Source organism: Drosophila nasuta, chromosome 2L, assembly GCF_023558535.2.
Source record: "Drosophila nasuta strain 15112-1781.00 chromosome 2L, ASM2355853v1, whole genome shotgun sequence".
Lineage (NCBI taxonomy): Eukaryota > Metazoa > Arthropoda > Insecta > Diptera > Drosophilidae > Drosophila > Drosophila nasuta.
The window spans coordinates 27,249,185-27,270,640 of NC_083455.1; the positions used below are offsets into that span (position 1 = coordinate 27,249,185).

Below are 21,456 nucleotides of genomic sequence, written 5' to 3' on the forward strand. Positions count from 1 at the left end.
GCATTTACTTTTCATTATATTATTGAGGCAAATATACGAATAATTGGAATCACACACACTGCCGTCTTCCGTTGTCCAAACAATATGAAATTCATGGCAAACAAAAGAAAATATTCATGCGCATCCAAACAATATACTATAAATGCATTTCGAGAGACCAAGAAGAGATCCTAGAATTCCATAAATACCTGGCGGTATTTTTTTGTTAAATAATTGCATATATTTCAATTTTGTTGCAAAATGAATTCGATCAAAGATAAATGTTTTTACATTTCATATAAATAAGATACTTTAACTGCAGTTCTGTGCATTCTAATCTTACCTTTAGAAGAAATGCATAGTTGTGAAATAAAAGTCAATTTGAAAGTTTTATAATTAAACAATTTATTAACTAATTAGCATCGCAAGTGTCTGCTATTGAGGAATTTAGTTTTGTTTTTAAATACAAATTCTTGAAAAGTTGCAAAAGAAGTACCGAAAAGTTGCCGTTCCACTTGCAAATCAATTAGTTGATATGCCAAATTAAAATGGGGGAAAAGCGAAGAAGTAGAAGAAGAAGCACAAAAAGTTAGCTGACTGTCAGAAATTCGCCGCTGGCTGCTTTGGCACTAACACAAAACTTTCCTCAAGCAATTCTATGCATTTTATTTAACACCGGAGGAGCTCACAGGCGAAACAGGCACGCCCCCTAAAAACATTTCGAGTAAAGTTGTTCGAGTGCTCACATCAATTTGAACAAAAATTGGGTTAGGGATGCCACAGTCACACACACACATGTGTAGAAACAACACGATTTCAATTTGCCTAGTTGATAAACGCCAAAAAATTAATTCAACCAGCTCACAAAACTGCCTCAGTGTGTGTTTTTTCTGCTGTTTTTTTTTATCTGTATGGTAGAAATATTTTCACTTTTTAGCCCTGATTTGTGTGTGTTTTTGTTGCACACACACACACACACACACACATGTGATATTTATGTTGGAATAAAGTAGAATTTCTTTTGACTGTGCCTGGCACAAAGTTGCACAGGTTTCGTCTACGTCGACGTCTTGGAGTTTTCCCTTAGCCAGCTGACTTAACTGTACTAAATAGTTTCTCACGTGACTTTTGCACATAAAAAATGGGTTTATTGCTGCACACGTATTCATTAATAGCAGCAATGAACTCACATGTGAATAGGGAATGAGTGTGTGAGTTTTAGCTCTAAAGAATGTCCCAAGGGGGAGGGGGGAAGTAAACACACATACACCCGCATAAGTTGCATTGTTGTTGTTGTAGCTGGGAAGTCTTGTTGCCTGGCTGCACTCGCAAAATGGTTGCAAGTCGTCTGCACAGGAAGTGCATATTAATTGTGAAAATTTGTACGGGTATTTCTTCGAAAAATAGTTGCCATCCCTTTCCTCCCCCCCTCTACCACTCGTTTGCATTGTGTGGGATTCGTGTGCGCAAACAGCAACCTGAATCTGGTGCTTTGTTGGCCCCAAAATCCGATGGCTTGGCTTTTGTGCAGTTACAAAAATATCGCATTATTTGCAGCACTTGAAAAGCCAGTCAGAGTTTATATTCTTGGCTTTAGCCAAGATGTTACACACACCAACTAGGGTATCAAATTAACAAACTGAGAAAAGTCGTCTTGAATATAGACATATTTTACTGTAAATAATTTCCAATTCCCATTACTTTGAGGCAAGATTATTTGTCCTTTCGAATATCAATAAATTTGTGGCATGCAAATACGAAAATATGAAATTCATCGGTTTCATTTAAGGGTCTCTCTCTTTAATCCAAATGGTTTGTGATGCTAGATGCTGGCTTTTTGGCTAGCTGGGCAAAGCTTGATTTCAAGCATAACCATTCTTGGGGATTAAAATTGCAATAGTTCAACGGTTTTATGGCCTTTCATTCTATCCGCATTTCAAATATGTGTATGTGTTTTTCTTAAATTGCAAAGCCACAAACTAAACGGGATTATGCCATATACTATGTTATTTTGCCCCTTAACCCATCTGTACCCCGTTGCGTATACGCAATGTTACGTATACGACGTAGTAGAAGGAAGCGAAGTTCAAGTGCAGACTCTGTACTATACTTGTAGAATCGATTTTTAATAAAAATTGAGAGCTTACTACGAAATCTGTAAGCATTTTGTTGTTTGGCTATAAAATTAAAAACCAACATCATCGTGTGTACACACAACTCGGATAGAGAGAGAGAGAGAAAGGCAATAAGCAGAGAAGAGGAAGAGTGAATGAGTGAGTTTGGTATATTTGGATTGTGGATCTGTGGCATCATCCATTGCACTGCCGAGTGAGTCGTATTAACATTGTGTGCATTTTCTAGTAGCTCTTACTGCTGCTGTGCTTTCATTTGGTTTGTAGATTGTGCAACGCCAAACAATTTTTACAAATGAATGCATTCGTGTTGTATTCGTTTTCATTTTCATTTTCATTTCCCCTCTTAACTGCTAACAAAAACAAAAAAAAAACAATTTTTTAGTTAATTACAGCGTCGAGAGTGAGAGCGAGAGTGAGTGGAGTGAAGTGAAGTGATGAAGGGCTAACGTCTGGCAAATGTTTCATTGTTGATTTTCAGCTCGGTTCGGTTGCAAGCAACAAGCTGTAACTGTAGCTGTAGCTATAGCTGGAGCACAACAACAAACAACAACAATGCGCTCAATTGGCTCAAAATGAGTTTTTATGGGATTTGCATACTCTGAATAGGAAAATAAGTGCAAACAAAAGCAAAAAGCAACCAGAAACAGCAACAGCAACGAGAACCGAACCCTCTATAATTCTTAACGAACACCAAAGACCCTTTCGTAGCTACTTTTAAGTGAACTCTCTCTCTTTGGGAGTTGCAGATATAATTGCTGGCAAAGCCGCTTACGAAACTAAGCTATCCTCTTTGAAGTTAGCGCAACTGTTTCACATTCTGAAATTCATAAGCTTTCGCATTGTTTAGCGTATTGTTCTTTGTTGTTCAGCATTTGCATAATTTTCATTTTTATGATACGCACCGCTTTCTGCTTTTTTTTTTTGCTTCTCTCTTAATTATATCCAAGTATTTTATACATTTTTTTTAAATTTATAATTGATTGTTTTTGTTGGATATTCACTTAAAATTTAGACTTTACATCTTGTAGCCATGAAAAAGTATTATCACTGAACTTCAGGCATTCACAATTGCAGCAAAAGAAATCGCATTGTTTCTTCGAACAACAGCGTCTTGGATCTGTTAAATCGCTACAACCGTATCGGGTACAAATCTTTTTTACTGCGCTCCGTGAGTTCTCTGGCTCCGAAATTCTTGCACTCTCCACGTTTTATGTAGAAGGTGATGTGTTTAGGACCACAGCACATACTCCGAACGCTCTTTATTTGCATTGCGAGTACTAAAAGTAGAGGCAACCAAGCTTTAACGATTATTTGAGACATTCTCGGAAGAGTTTGTCTTCTCAAGTGACGCAGCTCGATGTTGCTCAAGCTATTTGTAGCAGAAGTTGAATTCGTAGAGTAGGCAATTTATTGCCTAATTATTTATGCGAGTTATGCGAGTTAAACTCAAAATTATTACTCTTGCAAATTGTCAGGCAATAAATTGACTTGTTTAGATATCACTAAACTTCGAAATGAACGAATGAAAATCGATTACTAATGTACGATGTCAATTGCTCGCTTCACGCTTATTCTAAGTTATCTAATATTGTTTAGCTAAACTTGATTAGTATTCTCTTATCATTTTGTGGCTGCTTAAACTTGTGGTTTATGATATACACAACACAAAGTTCACAGCAATCAATTGTCTACTGCATAGAGTTGAATATTTGAGTAATTAAAATCTTTTAAAAACTTCTTTCAGTTATTTTCTTGAGTAGATTCCTTAAGAGGAAAAAATTTATATTATTATGTTCTAAGTGAATAGTTCGCTGACTTTTGAAGTTGAAAATGTTTATCAATTTATCACTTTATCACAAAAAAAAGTTCACAGCAAGCAATTGTCTACTGCATATTTTGTGTAATTAAAATGTTAAAAAAAATGCATATGTACATTTTTATGTTCTAAGTGAATAACTTGAATATTTTGTGTAATTCAAATCTTTTATTAAAATTTAAAGACTTCATTCAGTTAATCTAGAAAGTGGAGCTGCTTTAGTATTTATTTATTAGAATAGACAGATTAGATTATGTTCTAAGTGAATAGTTCGCAGACTTTTGAAGTTGAAAATGTTGATTAATTTGATCGTCGAATATTTAAAAGACTTCTTTCAGTTAATCTGAAGAATAGACTTGTTTAAGTATTTATTTATTAGAATAGACAGATTAGATTATAATCTTACAGAATAGTTTGCAGACTTTTGAAGTTGAAAATGTTTATCAATTTATCAGTTTATCACAAGACAAAGTTCACAGCAATCAAATGTCTACTGCATAGAGCTGAATATTTTGTGTAATTAAAATCTTTTATTAAAATTTTAAGACTTCATACAGTTAATCTAGAAAATGGTGCTGCTTTAGTATTTATTTATTACAATAGACAGATTAGATTATGTTCTAAGTGAATAGTTTGCAGCCTATTGAAGTTGAAAATGTTGATCAATTTGATCGTCGAATATTTAAAAGACTTATTTCAATTAATCTGAAGAATAGAGTTAAGTATTTATTTATTAGAATAGATAGATTGGATTATAATCTAAGTGAATAGTTTGCAGCCTTTTGAAGCCACCAAGGAGCCTTTATATCTAACGGAATACAACCAGTGTTGCAATTGCAACACTTATGATCACATTTTCCCCCTCCGGCGGCGCAACAGTGATGTTCCTTTGGATTCAAATTTCCACAGCCGAAACGTGTACAAATCTTATGATAATGGTGTCTGCCAATCTGTCTGGCATCATGATCCTGACACTGTTGTCCATATCTTATGACGAATCTTACAAGTTTGGGACCACAACAAACGCTTTCAATGCCATTTTGTTGAATCGCTAGTATTAACAGTAGCAGCGAAGCCAGGTAAATGATGTAGGACATACTTCTATTCCACAGAGTTTGCATTCTCAACTGACTCAGCTCGGTTAAGAGTCAAGCCAATTTATACGTAGCTCTGGCAAATCATATTTTATACCTCGAAACAATTTATTAGCCAATGAATGATTTAGAGCTCGAATAAACTTCCTATGTGAAATGCTACTGCAATTTTCAGGCAGTAAACTATCTTGTTTAGATATCGATAAACGTCAAAATAAACAAACGCGATATAGAATGAAATTCGATTGCTGAGGCACGTAACACTGAATTGATATTACTTTCTTTCCGTTTTCAGAAATTCCGTTTTATTTATCATTTCATTTAGAGAAGTATTGAAAAATGTGTTCATTAATTCTGTGTTTAATGCTTAGATTTATTTTTATATTTCGTTTGAACTTGAAAATTTCTTTTTTATGAATTTGCAGAATTTGTACATTATTAAGTTTTAGAATTTTCCTTTTTATTTATCCAGTTGAAGCATTTGAACATGGACAAGCATTCGCCCTCATTGCATTAAGGGCATCTGCAGATAAAGTAATCACTTTGGGATCTAAATTTGCGCAGTCGAATAGAATGCAAATCTTATCAGTACGCATTTAGGCAGTATGAAGAAGAATTTAGTATGTTTGCGATCGTAGCATGACTTCTAAGATTATTCGGTTGTATGATTTTTGTTATTTGATCTTGGATATGAGGGTTATCAAAGTTAGGGTAGTATAAGTGGAACAATTTGTGATGTGAAATATTAAAATACAAGTTAAATAGTATAATAGGCAAGGCTTAAAGATGATGGAAAGGGTATTTCACAGTCGAGAAACTGTAAGTGAAAGCCGCAAAGAGAATAGTAGAACTATGCGGAACAGAGCATTTAATGCTTACAATTACTTTGCATACATTATGGCTCGTGTGAGTGTTGAACACAGATTTGTGTGGTCTGCAGTTGGAGTTGGAAGCGACTTACTACTGCGAGTTGTGGAGAGAGTGAAGTTGGAGAACTGGAGTTTTGCCTGGCTTTTATGGCGGCTTCTGTCCGACTTCTTTTACATAATAAAAGCGTAAACACGTTTTCACCATTGGCCAACCGACGCGCCCATTACAATGGCGCCGCTGCCATTTCCCCCCTCTCTCTCTCTCTCTCTTTCTCTGTCTCTCTTGAATAGTCCGCTCCTCTAAGAGGGTCTATATGGGCTTCTGATGGGCTATATAGCATAGTATGTTGCGTCCACACTTACGCGTGGTTTGTGCGAATAAAATTCGCCCTTTTTGGGTAGTTTTTATGAATTGTTTCAATGCTCATTTACCGGTTGGCCTAATGGGTGCATTGCCACGAATATTTTAGCCAAAAAGGGCCAATAAAGTGCACAAGCTTTGCCTGTTTTATGGCCCATTGCTTGGTGTGGCATTAGAGAGTGAGTTGATTCGTGCGACTTACAAATAGCTGATCTACTATTATTACACTCTTATTTCTATCATCAGACAGTGTATATATATAAAAGATCTTTCGCTTTTTTGCTTAAATTAAAGCATGCTTCAAGCGGGTTTCATTTAGTTTTGCCAACCCAAATAGAAAGTTGAAAGCATTTTTTCGCCATTGTTTTCATAAATTGCAAAGTTTAGTTGGCTAGTTTTGGGCAAAACTCATATCTTAGTAACACGCTATTCCCCCAAAAAGTAACTGAGAATTCACATTTACCAAATACTCCCAACTTTTTATTTTCTCTGCTCGCTTTTGTCTCTCTCTCGCTTCCTCGCATTGTGCCACTTCACTGTGCAATGTACACGCATTTTTCTGCATCTTGTCCGCTTGTGTGTGTGTGTGTGTTTGTGAAAATGCACCCAGCTTTACACACACACATACACACTATCACAGTCAAAGCAGATTACTAAAGTCGCAGCTAACATATTTTTGCACTGTGCGCGCTAGAAAAAAGCGAATGAGCAAGTGGAGAAATTCTATCTATATAAAAGGAAAGTAAATACAAAATTGACACTGAATATTGACTACACTATGCAGTGTTAATGCAAGTGATATTATTATGATAGTCTTATTAATTATTAGTTATTCAAATATATTCGCTATATAACATATTTAATCATTTTTGGTAGTAGTTACTTCTCAGTCGCATATTCAACAACTAGAAGTGTATCAAAACAATTAGAAAAATTACATTTGAGTGTACTCAACCATGAGATAAAATATACCAAATTAATATACCGCAAAAATACTAAACAATGCCGAAAGGTATATTTGGTATATTGTTATGGCATATAATGAAATCAAAACATTGCGGCGGTAATTCTAAGATATACCAAATTAATATACCGCAAAAATACTAAACAATATCGAAAGGTATATTTGGTATATTAATAAAGGTCATAATGAAAATAAAACATTGCAACATTAATTCTAAAATATATCAAATAAATATACCGCAAACATACTAAAAATACCAAAAGGTATATTTGGTATATTTATATAGTATGCGGCGTTGATTCTAAGATATACCAAATTAATGTACCGCAAAAATGCATGATATACCATCCAGTGCAAAATATACCATATTATCAGCCAAAGGAACTAAGACCCGGGTCGGAGACGATTCCTTCCTCTTACATACATTTCCTACCCTTTGGGTGGCGGGTATAAATATGTAGCGAGCAAAGTGTTGCAAGTGCGCTAAAGTTTCATGCTTCATTGGATACCGAATTCGTCCCTCTTCCCTCTCCAGCTTGCTTCGTTTTCTTGGTGCGTGGTGAAGAAGTCGCGGAAGAAGAACAATCAAATTTGCAGGCAGCTGAATTTTTTTGTTATTCCAACTCCTCCAGCACATGCAATGGCTTAGCTTGAATTGAGGCAGCACTTTCATAATCGAAATGCCAGCTAACCAGACCCAATAGAGTCGAATTGTAGCAAAGCCCACTTGTGGGTTTTGTCCTTCCCCTTGCCTTGGCTTGTCTTGTCCTTGCTGCTTGCTTGGCACATTAAAGCCATAACGGAGCACACTTGAAATTTAAAAGGCTCCCAAAAACCCCTCAATCATGCCCCCTCTTCCCTACCCCCAAAGCATTTTGTGGCCCAATCCATTGTCTGGCAGGCACTCAAGCACACATATGCTTAACGCTTACTGCTGGGAATATGTCTCTACTCTGACTCGGGGGTTTAGTTTTTGGCTTAAACGTTGAAAGTAGGGGAGAGTTTTTTTTTCCTCTCATTTCCTTTCCTTTGCCTCGCCTTGCGTTGCCTCTTTCACTTTTTTATTTGCATATTTTAATGCAAATTGTGCAGAATTAATTTAGTGCTGTTTAGTCTGCTGTCTCTCTGCTTCTCCCTCCTCCTTTCTATCACCACTTACGAGTGCCTCTCGCAACCGCTTTCCACAACCGCAATTCTTCAGACTGTCTCTGCGTCTCTTGCTCGTCGTTGTCGTTGTCGTGTCGAGTGGGCGGTTTCGTTTCATATGTAAATACATATTCGAGTTTCAAGTTTTATTTCGTTCAAGTTCGTCGCTTTTCTTTATTGTTTATGCTTAAATTGTGTTTCAAGGCGCACTCAAGTGTGTCCTAGTTTTTCCACCCACTCGGGGTGGGGCGAAAAATATTTTATGAGCTATATTATGTAAACTGAATTTAGTTTTTGGCATTTGCTCCCTTTCTTCATTGCCAGTTTGTTGCCGAATTATTCGACAAGGCATTCAAGTGGCAAAAGAATTTGCTGTGCTCTGTGTTTTCGGGTTTTACGGTATCTAAATTGTATACCCTGCACGCAATGCCTGAGAGGGTGTGATGTGTTGGAGTAAATAAAGAGAATTAATGATTCAAGGGGTACTTTGAAGTTCTTATCTCAAGTGAAATTAATTGACTATCAAATCAAATATAATTCACATTTATTTCACTACTAATTTATTCCTTATTTCCTTTTACTTATTCGTTTATATATTCCTTAATTCATTAATTTTCTGCTTAAGTCTGGCGATAAACGTATCCCAGGGTATTTTAGCATATGCTTAATTTATTTCGCATTTTGCACTCGCTTTTAAATTTGTAAAAGTTATGTGCTCAAGCTCAACAATAAATAAAGGTCATGCAATTTGTGCTTATAAACTTTCACACATTACAATGTTGCATATCCAATTATTTGCTTAAATAATTTACTTTTGCGCAATGACTTTGTAGTACTCTTTTTTGAACTCGGAGGCAGCTGGCAAATGTTTAGGTAGCGAGTCAGTTTGCATGAGCTAGCTAAACTGTCCGAATTATTATTGTGCATACTCCGAGGGAATGGCATAAAAAATTTCACTCACGTACAAAGGAAATGAAATGAAATGAATTTCTGAGCCGTCCTTCAGTTTGTTCTCCTGGTTATCTTCATAGCTCTCCGTTTGTCTTTCTAGTCTTATATTCTCTGGTTTCATTTTTTTTTTTTTTTGTTCTTCCACGTAGCAGCAGCTGCAACTCGTAAGAGTTCGCGAAATTTATGCTGATCATTCATAATGTCAGACGCGAGCGAGAGAGAAAGAGGAGTGCATAGCATAGAGAAGCACCCACGACCCTGATAAGGCATAGGTCTAGGCTCAGCGGCAATTCAGGCGACAGGAAAGCACTGAAAATGAATGTGAATAAACTGGGTCAGATCAAGCGAGCGTTGTTACTTTAAACGCCTAGAATTTAAGACAAACACCGAAGGAATTTGCGCCTATTTATAAAGGTTAGAATGGGAATATTGTAGAACTTGTTGAACTTTGACTTTGCAAACTAATGATATGAAGGCGACCCATAAATCTGCTTCAAATTATGTATATAGTTGCTTATATGTATGTAAAATGAAAAGAGATTGGGTGAGGGGTGGGGTGGCAAATGAAAAGAAAGAAATCACCAAAGCAACACGGAAAGTCGTGCACAATAAGAAAGGAAAATCAATTTCCGCTTTCAAAATAATTCCAAAGCCATACAAAGCTGCATGAACCGAGTCAAGATGAGGCTGAACTCAGCTCAGCGCCGCTCAGCAGCTGAACAAGAGATGGGCGAGAAGAGAGTGGAAAGTGGAGTTGGGGGGTCTAAGAAAAAGTTGCCATTATCCAGAGAGAGAGAGAGATAAGATATTTGCACAAGAATGGCATTCAGTTGATAAAATCCGATTTGAAAATGAGCGAATGCCTGGCAATGAGCAAAGCGAAGTCAGGGCGAGACGAGGCGAGGCGCGGGGCAGACCCATCGAATGGTGGCAAAAACCTGAAGCAAAACAAAAGCTAAGAGGCGGAAGGGGAGAGCGAGCGGGAAGTAGAGTCTCTCTCTCTCTTTGGGTTGTGTTGTAGCAGGCAAGGATAACAATTTTATAAATAAATATTTGTGCGCCCAGCAAAGTTGCCGCCGCGCTTCGTCCTTCTCCCTTCTCGCTTCCCTTTGCGTTTCGCTTTTGAACTCAACTATCTGGCGATAAATCATTTGAAGTTGTCGTTCCCTGCAATTGGCCCGGTGACAATCTTTGTGCCCCAACCTCCTCTCTTCACCCAATCGCAATCTTTGCCAAAATACAACAACAGCAACAACGAAAAAAAGAAAGGAGAAAAGCAAACTCAAGGACACTGTTGTTGCTTTTCGGGTACGTTTTACGCACTTTCGCCCGTAAATCTGCGACAAGGCAACTGAAGCGCAAAACGGAAGCATGTCTCCGTCTGATAGTCCAATGACTTCCGCTCCTGCCGTTTAATGCTTTTTAATGAGTTGCTTCTCCTACACTTTCTACTTTCTATTCCTCCTCTGCCTCTCTGTGAAATACGATGGATAGGCGACGACATGCGAAACTTAATCGATTTCATTGACGACAGATTTTCGCATGTGTTTTTTTCGTCGCCCCTCTTATGTGTGTTGGCATACTTTTAGGGGACAGTATGAGTTCACTTATCGACTTGCGAGTTCATTTATTTCAATTCACATTTGATTTCCTTAAATTTCATGTTCTAAAATTGCGTTAAACAGAAATTGATAAAAGCATGATTGAAATTAAATTACTTCAAGATGCAGAGCTAAGCAAACTTTTAACTAGATGGAATGCAATTAGTTGTAGAGTAGAGAAATTGCTTATTGGAACATCATCTGATCTGTGCCGATTGATGACTTTCTGCCTGGCTTTTGTGTGTCGAACTTTCTTTTTTTCTTTCTTGTTGCTTCACTTTGAGGCATTGTGTCCAAATCGCTTTCGGACGACAGTTTAGAATTCGATTGAAGCGCCATTTGGGTTGAGAGGAGAAGGAGGAGAAATCTCTCTCTTCTGATTACTTATGCCGGTCAGGTAAATCTTGTAAAAATTGTCCCTGTCTGTTTTGAGCAGATTTTCCACACTTTCTCTCTCTCTCTTTCTTTTGGTCTCTGTCATTTTGTGTTGATTGAGTGCGATTTGTTGTTGGGCGTCTTAAAGTACAATTTGGTACAACTTTAATTTGTTTTGTTGCTCAGATTTTTGTCAGTCTCTGTTTCTGTCTTTAGGCCATATGTTCCGGGCTGTTGTGTTTTGTTTTTTTCCCCGCTTTTTTATTCTTTTTCCCCACTTTTTTTTGGTTTTTTGGGGCCTGGTCAGCGTGCCGTGGGCGTTTGGCTTCCATCGTGCTGCGCATTGATAAATGAGCCGCTACAAAGGTCGTTGCCAGGGTCGTCGCGAGTTCTTTGCAGGCCGCACTTTCCACTTTTATTATTTGTTTATGCGTTGACTGTGGCTTGCTTTGGTCTATTGAAAAATTTCCATGGCGCTGCCGCTGCTTTTCCCTCGCCCTCGCCCTCTTCCTATTATCATTTGGGGTATTTTTTTTTTCTCTCGTTGCGTTGCCCAGAAGATAAACAAGTCGTCGGATGGCCGAAGAGGGTGGGGAGGGGAAACGTAAAGTCGGTGCAGAGAGTTTTCTAACAAATTGTGGGCAATATTTTTGTTTCATCAAGAGAGTGTGTCCTTGCCTGGTCGTTGTTGCTTGCGTTATCCTTGCGGCCATTGGCAACTTTATTGCATTATTGAAAAACTTGTCCAAATATTTTGAATGTGTAGAAAAGCTTTTTGCTCTTATTAAATTTTTCCAGAGCGCCTCAGAATTTACAATTTAATTGTATCAAAATATTGTACAAAATATGAGACGAGACTCTTGCGTATTCCCAAAATGTAATACTCTTATGTATATTCTTAAGTGTTTTTGTAGCTAACTTACCTACTTGTTGTTGCCCCTTCTCCTTTGCCTCCTCCTTCTCTCTCCTTGGCCCTTGAGAGTTGCACACTTTTCAGTTTCATCCAATTTGTTGGCATATTTACACACATGATTTTATTATTATTTTATTAATGCATTTTCCTATAGTTACAACTAGTTATGCAAGTTTTATGAGCTGCTCTTTCTCTGTCTCGTTTCTTCTTTCACTCTGTGATTTCACTGCAATATGCCATGCCACTTAGTGTGGCAACAATTTCAATCAAGTGAATTCTTTTCAGGCTTTAATTAAATTTCCATCATCGAAAAAACACAAAAAATAATACGTGACGAGCCGACGAACTGAAAACTGAAAAGAGGAATTAAATATGTTGCAATTTATATTATTACTTTGTCTTTGGCACTTATTGTTAAGCAATCGTACAAACAAAATGTTATTAAATGTAAAGCAAATGCATTTTATATTATTGATTTTCGCATTATTAATAATCATAATAATAAAGCTCACAATATGTGCTTTAAATGTACGTAATGGGACTTAAATGCATTCAAGCTTGTTTAAGCGTTCATCAATTTCTGAATTACTTAATTAACGTTGATCAAATTGCATTTTATGAATCAAGAAATTTATCACAAATTGAGCTCACAAATCCTTTCAGTAGATTTTCAGATTTTTTTTGAAAATTCAGCTCAGAAAAGTATTAGAAAATCTCATTTGAAATCCACTTAAATAGAAATTCTTCGAAGCTGAGATTGATGTGATTTACTTTTTGTTCTTCGACTGTTGTTCTAAGGACGATGTGACACACGCGTCGTATACGCAATAGTATTATTTATTAATAGTAATAGAAAAAAAGCCCATTCTCTCTCCAAGTCAGCTCCGAAAAGTATTCAATCACATTTTAAATTAACTTAAATAAAATTTAAATGATTTGATATTCTATTACAACTGCAGACTGATATGATACATGCGTCGTATGCGCAATTAATAGGGTTGCACGAATAATTCAAAGTTCATTCTCTCAATGCGATGAAAGATTTTCAGATTTTCTGAAAGTCAGCTCAGAAAAGTGTTAGAAAATCGCATTTATCGAAGCTGAGATTGATTTACTTATTGATTTACTTTTCTAAGAAATAATTTATTACAACTGCAGATTGATGTGACACACGCATCGTATACGCAATATGATCGCAACTGTATTATTTATTAATAATAATAGATGAAAGCACATGGGAGTATAATTTTTATGTGCTGCATGTCAATAGAAATGCGAAAACGTGGCTAATTTTCAATGGCAGCTGTCAACGCGTTTCGAACTCCGATAAAATAATAAATAATAGAAAAATACGCATAGGAAAAAATAGAGGGGAGAGAGGGGGATGAATTGTGCGTGACACTCGCTCAACTCTTGGGCTTTCAGTCTGTTGTGTACATGAAAGTCGATTTTAAAATGTGTGCGTTTTTGGGTCTTTTGTATTATTGAATGCGACATTTATATGCCGCCGCAGGCCACATGCGCATTTTCACATAATAGACACACAAATACAGACTGAGACAGAAACAGAAGTGAGTGAAAGAGATAGATACATCGAATAGAGATACAGATACAAATACAGATACAAATGCGATGCCATTTGGCCTAACAAATGTCAGACACACACGCATTTCGGCGGTTGACATTCTGACAAAAACAGCAGCAACAAGAAGACAATTGAGAGCCAATAGATGCAGAGAAATTGGCAAACATAGATGCTATAGCGTGTTGTTGCGGGATTTGTTTGGCAAATGAGCTGAAAGCCATTTCACTAATTAGGCGAAGCTGCAATTATCACACACACACACGCACACGAAAGTGCAATAAACAAAACATACATACATATATGATTTTCACAATATTAATTAAATTTATACGACAAACTTAGACAAGTTCTATTTTATTCTATCTCTTGTTTTGATTGGATCAAAACCGTCTCTGTAACAAGAGAAATGATGTCCTCATTCCATTTCAGTCTACTGAAATCGAATCGCAATACTCTCTGACAACAGAATAATAACCTCGAAAATAATTTACTCTATGCAAGGGAGAGTGCTGTGGGGAAGGGGGAACGGGGGAGTGGGGATAACAAACATGAAACCGGCATGGAAAATAAATTAGAATTTTTGTTTAATTGGAAATTTGATGCGAAACAACAAAAATGTTTTCACTTTTTCTCGTTATTGTTATTGTTATTGTTATTTTTGTGGGCTATTGTTGCTGCTGCTGCTGTTTTGCTGTTTTATTATTTTTCATTTCGCTCTTTCCATTCTCTCGAGAGCGAGCGCTTTGCTCAACATATTAAATTTCATCAATATGTACCTATTATTTTCATTTTCAGCATCATTATTTGTAGAGAATGAAATATGGCAGAAAATTCAGCAAAAGCCATCAACACTCAACGCTGCTGTTTTGTGTTTAGAAATATTTTTGCACAGAGATGAAAAATCAAAGGTATTACATTTGCTGTCTTGCAATTAATTGTCGAGAGTTTCGTTCGGTTGACAGACGATTTTATCACGAATATTTCTATGATTACAGTCTGTGCAGCCTAAAAATATCCGGCATCAGATTTCCATTCCTTTTTTTGTTGACTCGAAAATTTGTGTTGCATACCTTGTGGGGTTTTATCTTGGGCTTTTGATGTTTAAAAATAAAATGACTTACTAGCAAATTCTTGGAAATTACAGACTGTGTTATGCCAATAATCTAAAGTATGGTTTGTAGTTGACTTTGTTCTCTCTCTCTGTCTCTCTCTTTCGCGTCCATCTGTCTTTGCTATCTATCTCCTTCTGCCTGTCGCATTATTAACGCACATAAAACTCGCATATAAAGTGATTTAAATTTATTAAATATAAAAACCGCGATGCAGCAAAGATGTGCGCATAACAATTGCAATAAAATTTAACGTGCATCGATAAAAATATAAAACCCAATAAAAGCGCCAACAACAAAGCATCAGCATCAGCAGCGCAGCGATCTCTGAAAAGAGAACTTCATTACTTATTTGAATGGAAAAATAAAACGAACACAAGAACAACAGCAACAAAAAGAGAGGAAAATGAAAACAAAAACACACACAAAAATGATGGAAAAACTCACAATGGAACCCCATGAATGGCAACTGCGGCATGCGCCAAGCGGTAAGCGGCAGGCGGCAAGCAGCGGCTTTATTCATTCCACAAATGAAGCGAATGAATCGAGTCGAGTTGAGTTGAGTTGAGTTGCTCTGCGTTGAGTTGGAGGCATCAACAAAGGCGTGCGTTAAATGTTTTATATTTAAGAGCTCACCAAACAACATGCCTGACTGACTGACTGCCTGACTGACCGACCCATCGACCGACGAAGCTGTCCGTCCATCTGTCCATCCATCCGCTCGTCTCACATAACCATTTTCTATAAAGCATTCGCCCGCCCCTTTCCCCCACCTTTCGCCGTTCATAAATAATTATAATTTTCAATTTAAGAAACATTTTCATATTGCAAATACCACTTAATGGACTTTACTCGCCGAATCGTGGCCGAAATTGACTTTTCTACCCTCCATACGGTCCAGGTGCAACGTTAAATTGCATTTTAATTGTTCCGAAATTGCTGATACATTAACTCGCGAGTATCTTAAAGATACTTGTTATGATTTAAATAATGCAATTAAATACTCAGCTTTAAATTGTTGATATATCCAATTGCATTGGAGGAATATTCTTGGTTACGTCTACTTAATTAAGATATCAACTTCCGTATGCTCATTCAAAAATAACTTACAAAAGTACGAAAGATAGAAAAGCAGTGGGAAAGTTTGACTGTGAGATACGCGCTACCTATTTTGAATCAAAGCAAAACAGTTCGGTATTGCTTTTTAAATATACCAATTTATTATACCAAAAAATACCAAAAATATACAAAAAGCTAGGTTTGGTATATTGATATGGTACCATTTAAAATATACCATAGAGTGCACAATATACCAGATGATATACTGAAACATACCAAAGGCTATATTTGGTATATTGATATAGTATCATTCAAAATATACCACAAATTGTAAAATATACCATATTGTCAACCATTTAAAAGTATTCTTTAAATAACTACAAATATACAAAAGAATATATTTGGTACCTTTATATAGTACCATTTAAAATATACCATATAGTGCACAATATACCAGATGATATACTGAAACATACCAAAGGTATATTGATAAAGTATCATTCAAAATATACCACAAACTGTCAAATATACCATATTCTCAGCCATACAAAAGTATTTCTTAAATAACTTCCATAATTCTTATCTGATCGTAACCAAATTTTCATAGCATTATAAAGACTATGGTTATTATTCGCTACAAATTGTTGATATGTTAATTGCATTGGAAGAATCTTCTTGGTTACCTCAAATTAAGTTTGATATCACGCTCGTATTTCGTTCCAAAAAATTGTTTGCAACTTCCTTTTTATGCTCGCTCAAAAATATCTAAGGAAAGTAAGCAAGAAAGATAGCAAAAAAAAAGGAAAGAAAACGAAGAAACCAATTGCATAACTTTCTTACGGTCTGTTGTGACCGCACTTGAGCGTTGAGCTCTCCGCACCAGCAGCGACATCAAATAAAGTTGAGCAAAGTTGTTTCTCTTTCTAACGCAGCTCAGATTGTCTGTCTGTTGGTTGGTTGGTTGGTTTTTTTTTTTAGATGTTTTTTTATGTGCTTCATGCACTTGGATGTCAACACATCGACGGAATAACGGCACATTCGTCCAATTTACACACAAGTTCGTTCTGTGGCAAGAGCGAGAGCCACTCCAAGGACTTCAGCGCCAGACAAGCAGCGTCCTCGGGAGTTGAGCAAACTTGAACTTTTACGGCTGGCCAACTGGCTGACTTGTCTGTCTGTCTGTCTGTCCGTCTGTCTGTCTGTTGGGATGGTTCTTTCGTTGGTGACTGTTGCACAGTCTGCCACAGCTGTATTCGTACGGTACACACATTGCTGTACTCGTATATATCAAAGCGTTGCGCCCACAACATTTTTGGCAAGTGCTGCGCGCATTGCTTTTGGCTCTCTCTAATTACATGTTGGCCTAGAAGAGCAGGAGAGTGAGGGGAGAAGAGGAAAGAGGAGGGGAATCTCCTCGGCTTGAGCATGCGTTGCGGTTTTTCATTTGCATTCGCTTGGAAGAACTTAGTTTTCGACGAGTTTTAAGTGAATGGAATTTTCAGCTCACTGTGTGACTCTCTGTGGCTGCCTCAGTGTGTGTGTGTTGAAGTATTGCAGTGAGAGCATAATTACATTTTTGGCTACAAGTAGCACACAGTCTGTTGTACGACAGAGGAAGCAAGATATTCCTTTTCGTAGTCGTCGTCGTCGTATCTATATCTATATTTTATTTATGATTTTCCTCGGGGGCTTTTTCTTCTTCTTTTTCCTTACGCCTCCTGTCACCAACTCTCCCTCTCTCTCTCGAGTAGTTGCAGTTGCAGTTACTGTTGCTGCTGATAATTTCAGACGCGCCAGGCAAATTTCAGAGTTCACGGTTTAGTGAACAACAACAATTTTGTAGCCATGAATGCATCCGGAATCCGTAAGCTTCCTTTCCCACTCCTTCAAACTGCAGAATGCAGCGTAGCTTTTGCTTGGACTGTTTCGGTTTTCTTGTGCTAAACTTTATGAGAAACGAATAAGAGAGGGAGCGAAGAGTGAGGCAGGGAAAATCATTTATCAATGTCAGAGAATGTGCTGCATGCACGAGAAGTTCTCTTCTCTCTCTCTCTCTGCCATGAAGACACTTTCTGACGTGTGCGTGTGTGTGTGTGTGGGCTGAAACATGTTACCCGAAACTTGTGACTTTGTTTCACAAGTGATTTTCAAAATTATGCACACACGCATAAATGGGTTGCCGTCGTTCATTCCCCAAGTCTAAAAACTTTTCCCTAGCATTTTATCAATACATAATTCAGGACAAACAGCAAAAAAAAAAAACTCTGCTAGATGTGGAACAGTTTTAGTCGCAAAGTCGCAAAGTATTCTCTGTTTTTTTTTGGGAAATATTAATTAAAGTTTGCCCATAAGACAAGAAATTGTATGACAATTTTAGCTGCAAAGGTTTTTTAAGGCACTAAAATCGGTTTCAACTTCATTTATGAAAGCATTAAGCTCGCTTTTTAAAGGGTAGAACTGCGGCAAAAGATTCAAAGCGGCACGCACAACGATTGTGGATTTGTTGGATTAGTTTTGTGTTGTGTTGGAGTTTTGTTCTCCATTCTTTTTTTGAGCTGTGTGGGCGTAGCTTTTGTCTTAGTTTATGCGAGAGCGAAACTTTAGCACTTAGCTGCACTGAGCACTGCGGATTGTGAACTGGGGATTGAGAACTGTGAACTGTGGATTGTGGAGGGGGAGGGGTCGATGGGAGTCGTCTCATGGCTGCATTTGGGTTCTTTTAAAGCGGTCGAGCGGTCGCTTCTAATTCTCTGGCCGCCACTTGTTTGCTAGCGAAACAAGTTTGCACTCAAAACTCGTAAATAATGAATGGGTAAAAAGCGCAACCGCACCATTCATAATGGAAAAAGTTGCCCGGGTCCACTCGAAAACTATTGCACTTGCCGCAAACCAACACAGAGCTGTGTTGTTTGTGTTGCTGTTGCTGCTGCACATACAATATTTGAGTCTGGCCATGGCCTCGACTCCTCCTGACATCTCCTGACTGTGTTGCTGTTGCTGTTGCGTATGCTGTGACGCCTTTTGCCTGAGATGCTGCAGCCGGCGGCGTTATTGTCATGTGTACAGTAAAAATAACAAATAACAAACACTGGGGCGGGCCACTACAAGCCATAAATGGGGGAGTGGTCAGTGGGTGGTCAGTGGGTGGTCGCTTGGTGGGTGGTGACTGTTTATACATTGACGGACTGTGGCCTTGATGCGGTTTATGCATCTCCCTCGATAGCCAGACTATATTTTATACGCCCCGGCAAGGTTAAAGTTGCCATTTTAATATTGTATCTCTGTTTGTTGTAGTAGTTTATGATCTCACACAAAAAAAAAGTGGTTTCAATTTCAACATTTCCATTTCTACAAATATCAAGTATTGCAAAAGGAAATTGAAATTTTGCTTGTGATAAATAACAGGAGATATAAATAACGGTGAAGCGCATAAATAACTTATAAATATTGCAAATCGATTTGCTACTCTCTATTCTGTGTATATATAATATATAAATATCAAATGTGGCTATTTCAACTTACCTTGAATTGTTTTTACACAAAGTTGCAAACGCGAAATTTTTGTACATATGCTGCAAAGCAACAATTTAATTAAATTTGACCCGAAACAAAATAAAAACCCCGGATGAACTTTGCTTAAAGTCTGCGATTCAAGCGGAAATTGAAATTCACACACACGCTGCCGGCCAACAGATGTCGCCACCATACAATATGACACTAACTATTATAGTGTGTGTTATTGTTTTATTTCGACTGTTAGTTTTGCATCGTTTTTGTAATTGTTGAATGCATTTTATGTATATTTGCATTGAACGCTTTCAACACGACATTTTGACTTGGACATAAACAGAGATTGTTGCGCTGATGAGTGAGTTGGGTTGGGTTGGGGTTGGGGTGGTTGCCTACAAAGGGGGAGTGGAAGTGACACATGCACACGTGCAACGTAAACTCGTATTTTCGAATATCTCCCGGTTTGTGTTGCCGGCACACGCACACGAGAGACACGAAGCCGACCGAGTCCCACCATGCGACTCAAATGTAACAAGCAGACTGAGTGCGACGCGGCTCTGCAGCGGCCCAGCAGCGGCAGCGGCAGCGGTGGACGACGCAACGACGACGACGACGACGACATCTCCAACGAGAGCATCAACAGTACTATTTAGCAGCGACAGCAACGAGTAGACAGCCGACAGTCAGCAGCAGCATTCGGCCTCAACAGCTCAACACCCACAATGGGCCAATGAGCAAAGCGGAGAGCGAACGAAACGAGAGAGAGAAGAGAGAGAGCTGCGCTCAAAGACTCGCTGTAACTTCGTGGCTCCAACTGTTGCGCAGGCGTCTCTCTCTCGTTCTGTTATCGTGGTGAATAGGCAAATGTTGGTGAAATGACTCTGTTAAAAAGGAGCAACAGTTTGGCATTGTTTTGACACCAAAAGTGCAGAAAATCTTTGCAATTATACACATTTTAATTGCTCATTTACATTTTGTCAGCAAACACCAGAAATGTGCTCAAAATGTTATGTGTATTCGTTCAAAGGGGTGCTGTTAACTTTTATCCGCTGTTAAGTAACAGCGCACTGTTAGCTTACTACCCCGCTTGCTATAATTCTGTTATTTAACAGCATGTTGGCAGTTTTTTGCTACCCCTTGACAGCTTGACAGCTCGACTGTCATGTAACATACGATTTAATCCACAGCAAATTAATAAGAAATGAGACCTTAATAAATTGTATGCTGCAAATACGAGTAGAGAAAATTCATTTTGAGGCAATAATTTAGAATGCCACATGGGGTCGACAAACTGGAAATTGTCATTTGTTATGCTAATATGACTTGTGACTTTCAAAAGGGGAGCCAAAGATAACGGCGTTGCTAAATTGGTTTCAATTGGATTAATTGAATCATGGTCTGGCCAGACCAGTAAATCATTATGTTGTGCCTTCGGAGGGTGTCTTAAGTCTGAGATAACTCTTCACCTGCTGTGATTGCGATTGCGATTGCTATAGCGATTACTATTATCACATTGGCGGAGCACTCACAGTTGAGCGAGCTTAGCGTAATCATAATGCAACAGATTGTTGAGTACGGAAACTTCTTCTCGCCAACACTCACACACATTTTGCCTCCTCTTCTCTTATGAAGTTCAACAAATTATTGTGAATGGGATTTTTCTTCATTCGTTCGTTGTTGTTGCTGCTGTTGTTTTTGGGGAGGGTTGATTTGTATGCAGCGCTAAAAGCTTGAAAAATGTTTTACCCGCACGTGTTTCCTGCGCTTTGATAGAACACCACAACACACCCTCTAACACACACACACACACACACACACCAAGAGAGCGAGTCATTCGAGAGACATTATATAAAATGGAATGCGAAAGAAAAGCACAACAATGAAAATGTCAGTTGGGTTGCCAGTTGCCGCTGCCAGCGACAGTTACATTACATTTTTTAAGGGTTTTTGGGGGGTGGGGGCGGAAAACCACTCTTCTTCTAGCATGTG

The 21,456-nt window shown here is 37.9% G+C and overlaps 1 protein-coding gene across 3 annotated transcripts in view; it reads right to left on the reverse strand.

Moving 5' to 3' along the window:
- The window catches only part of LOC132798280 (protein O-mannosyl-transferase TMTC1), a 61,003-nt gene extending 41,013 nt beyond the window's left edge, over positions 1-19,990 (reverse strand). For 2 of the 3 annotated variants that reach the window (XM_060810075.1, XM_060810077.1), the window contains exons 1-2: positions 19,480-19,990; positions 12,215-12,557 (exon numbers count right to left, since the gene is read on the reverse strand). In XM_060810075.1, coding sequence (XP_060666058.1) covers positions 12,215-12,321 — 107 coding nt within the window. In that variant the 5' untranslated portion in view covers positions 12,322-12,557; positions 19,480-19,990. The remainder of the gene's footprint in view (positions 1-12,214; positions 12,558-19,479) is intronic. The other variant, XM_060810076.1, reaches the window with a different exon arrangement.
- Positions 19,991-21,456: the final 1,466 nt, after the last annotated feature.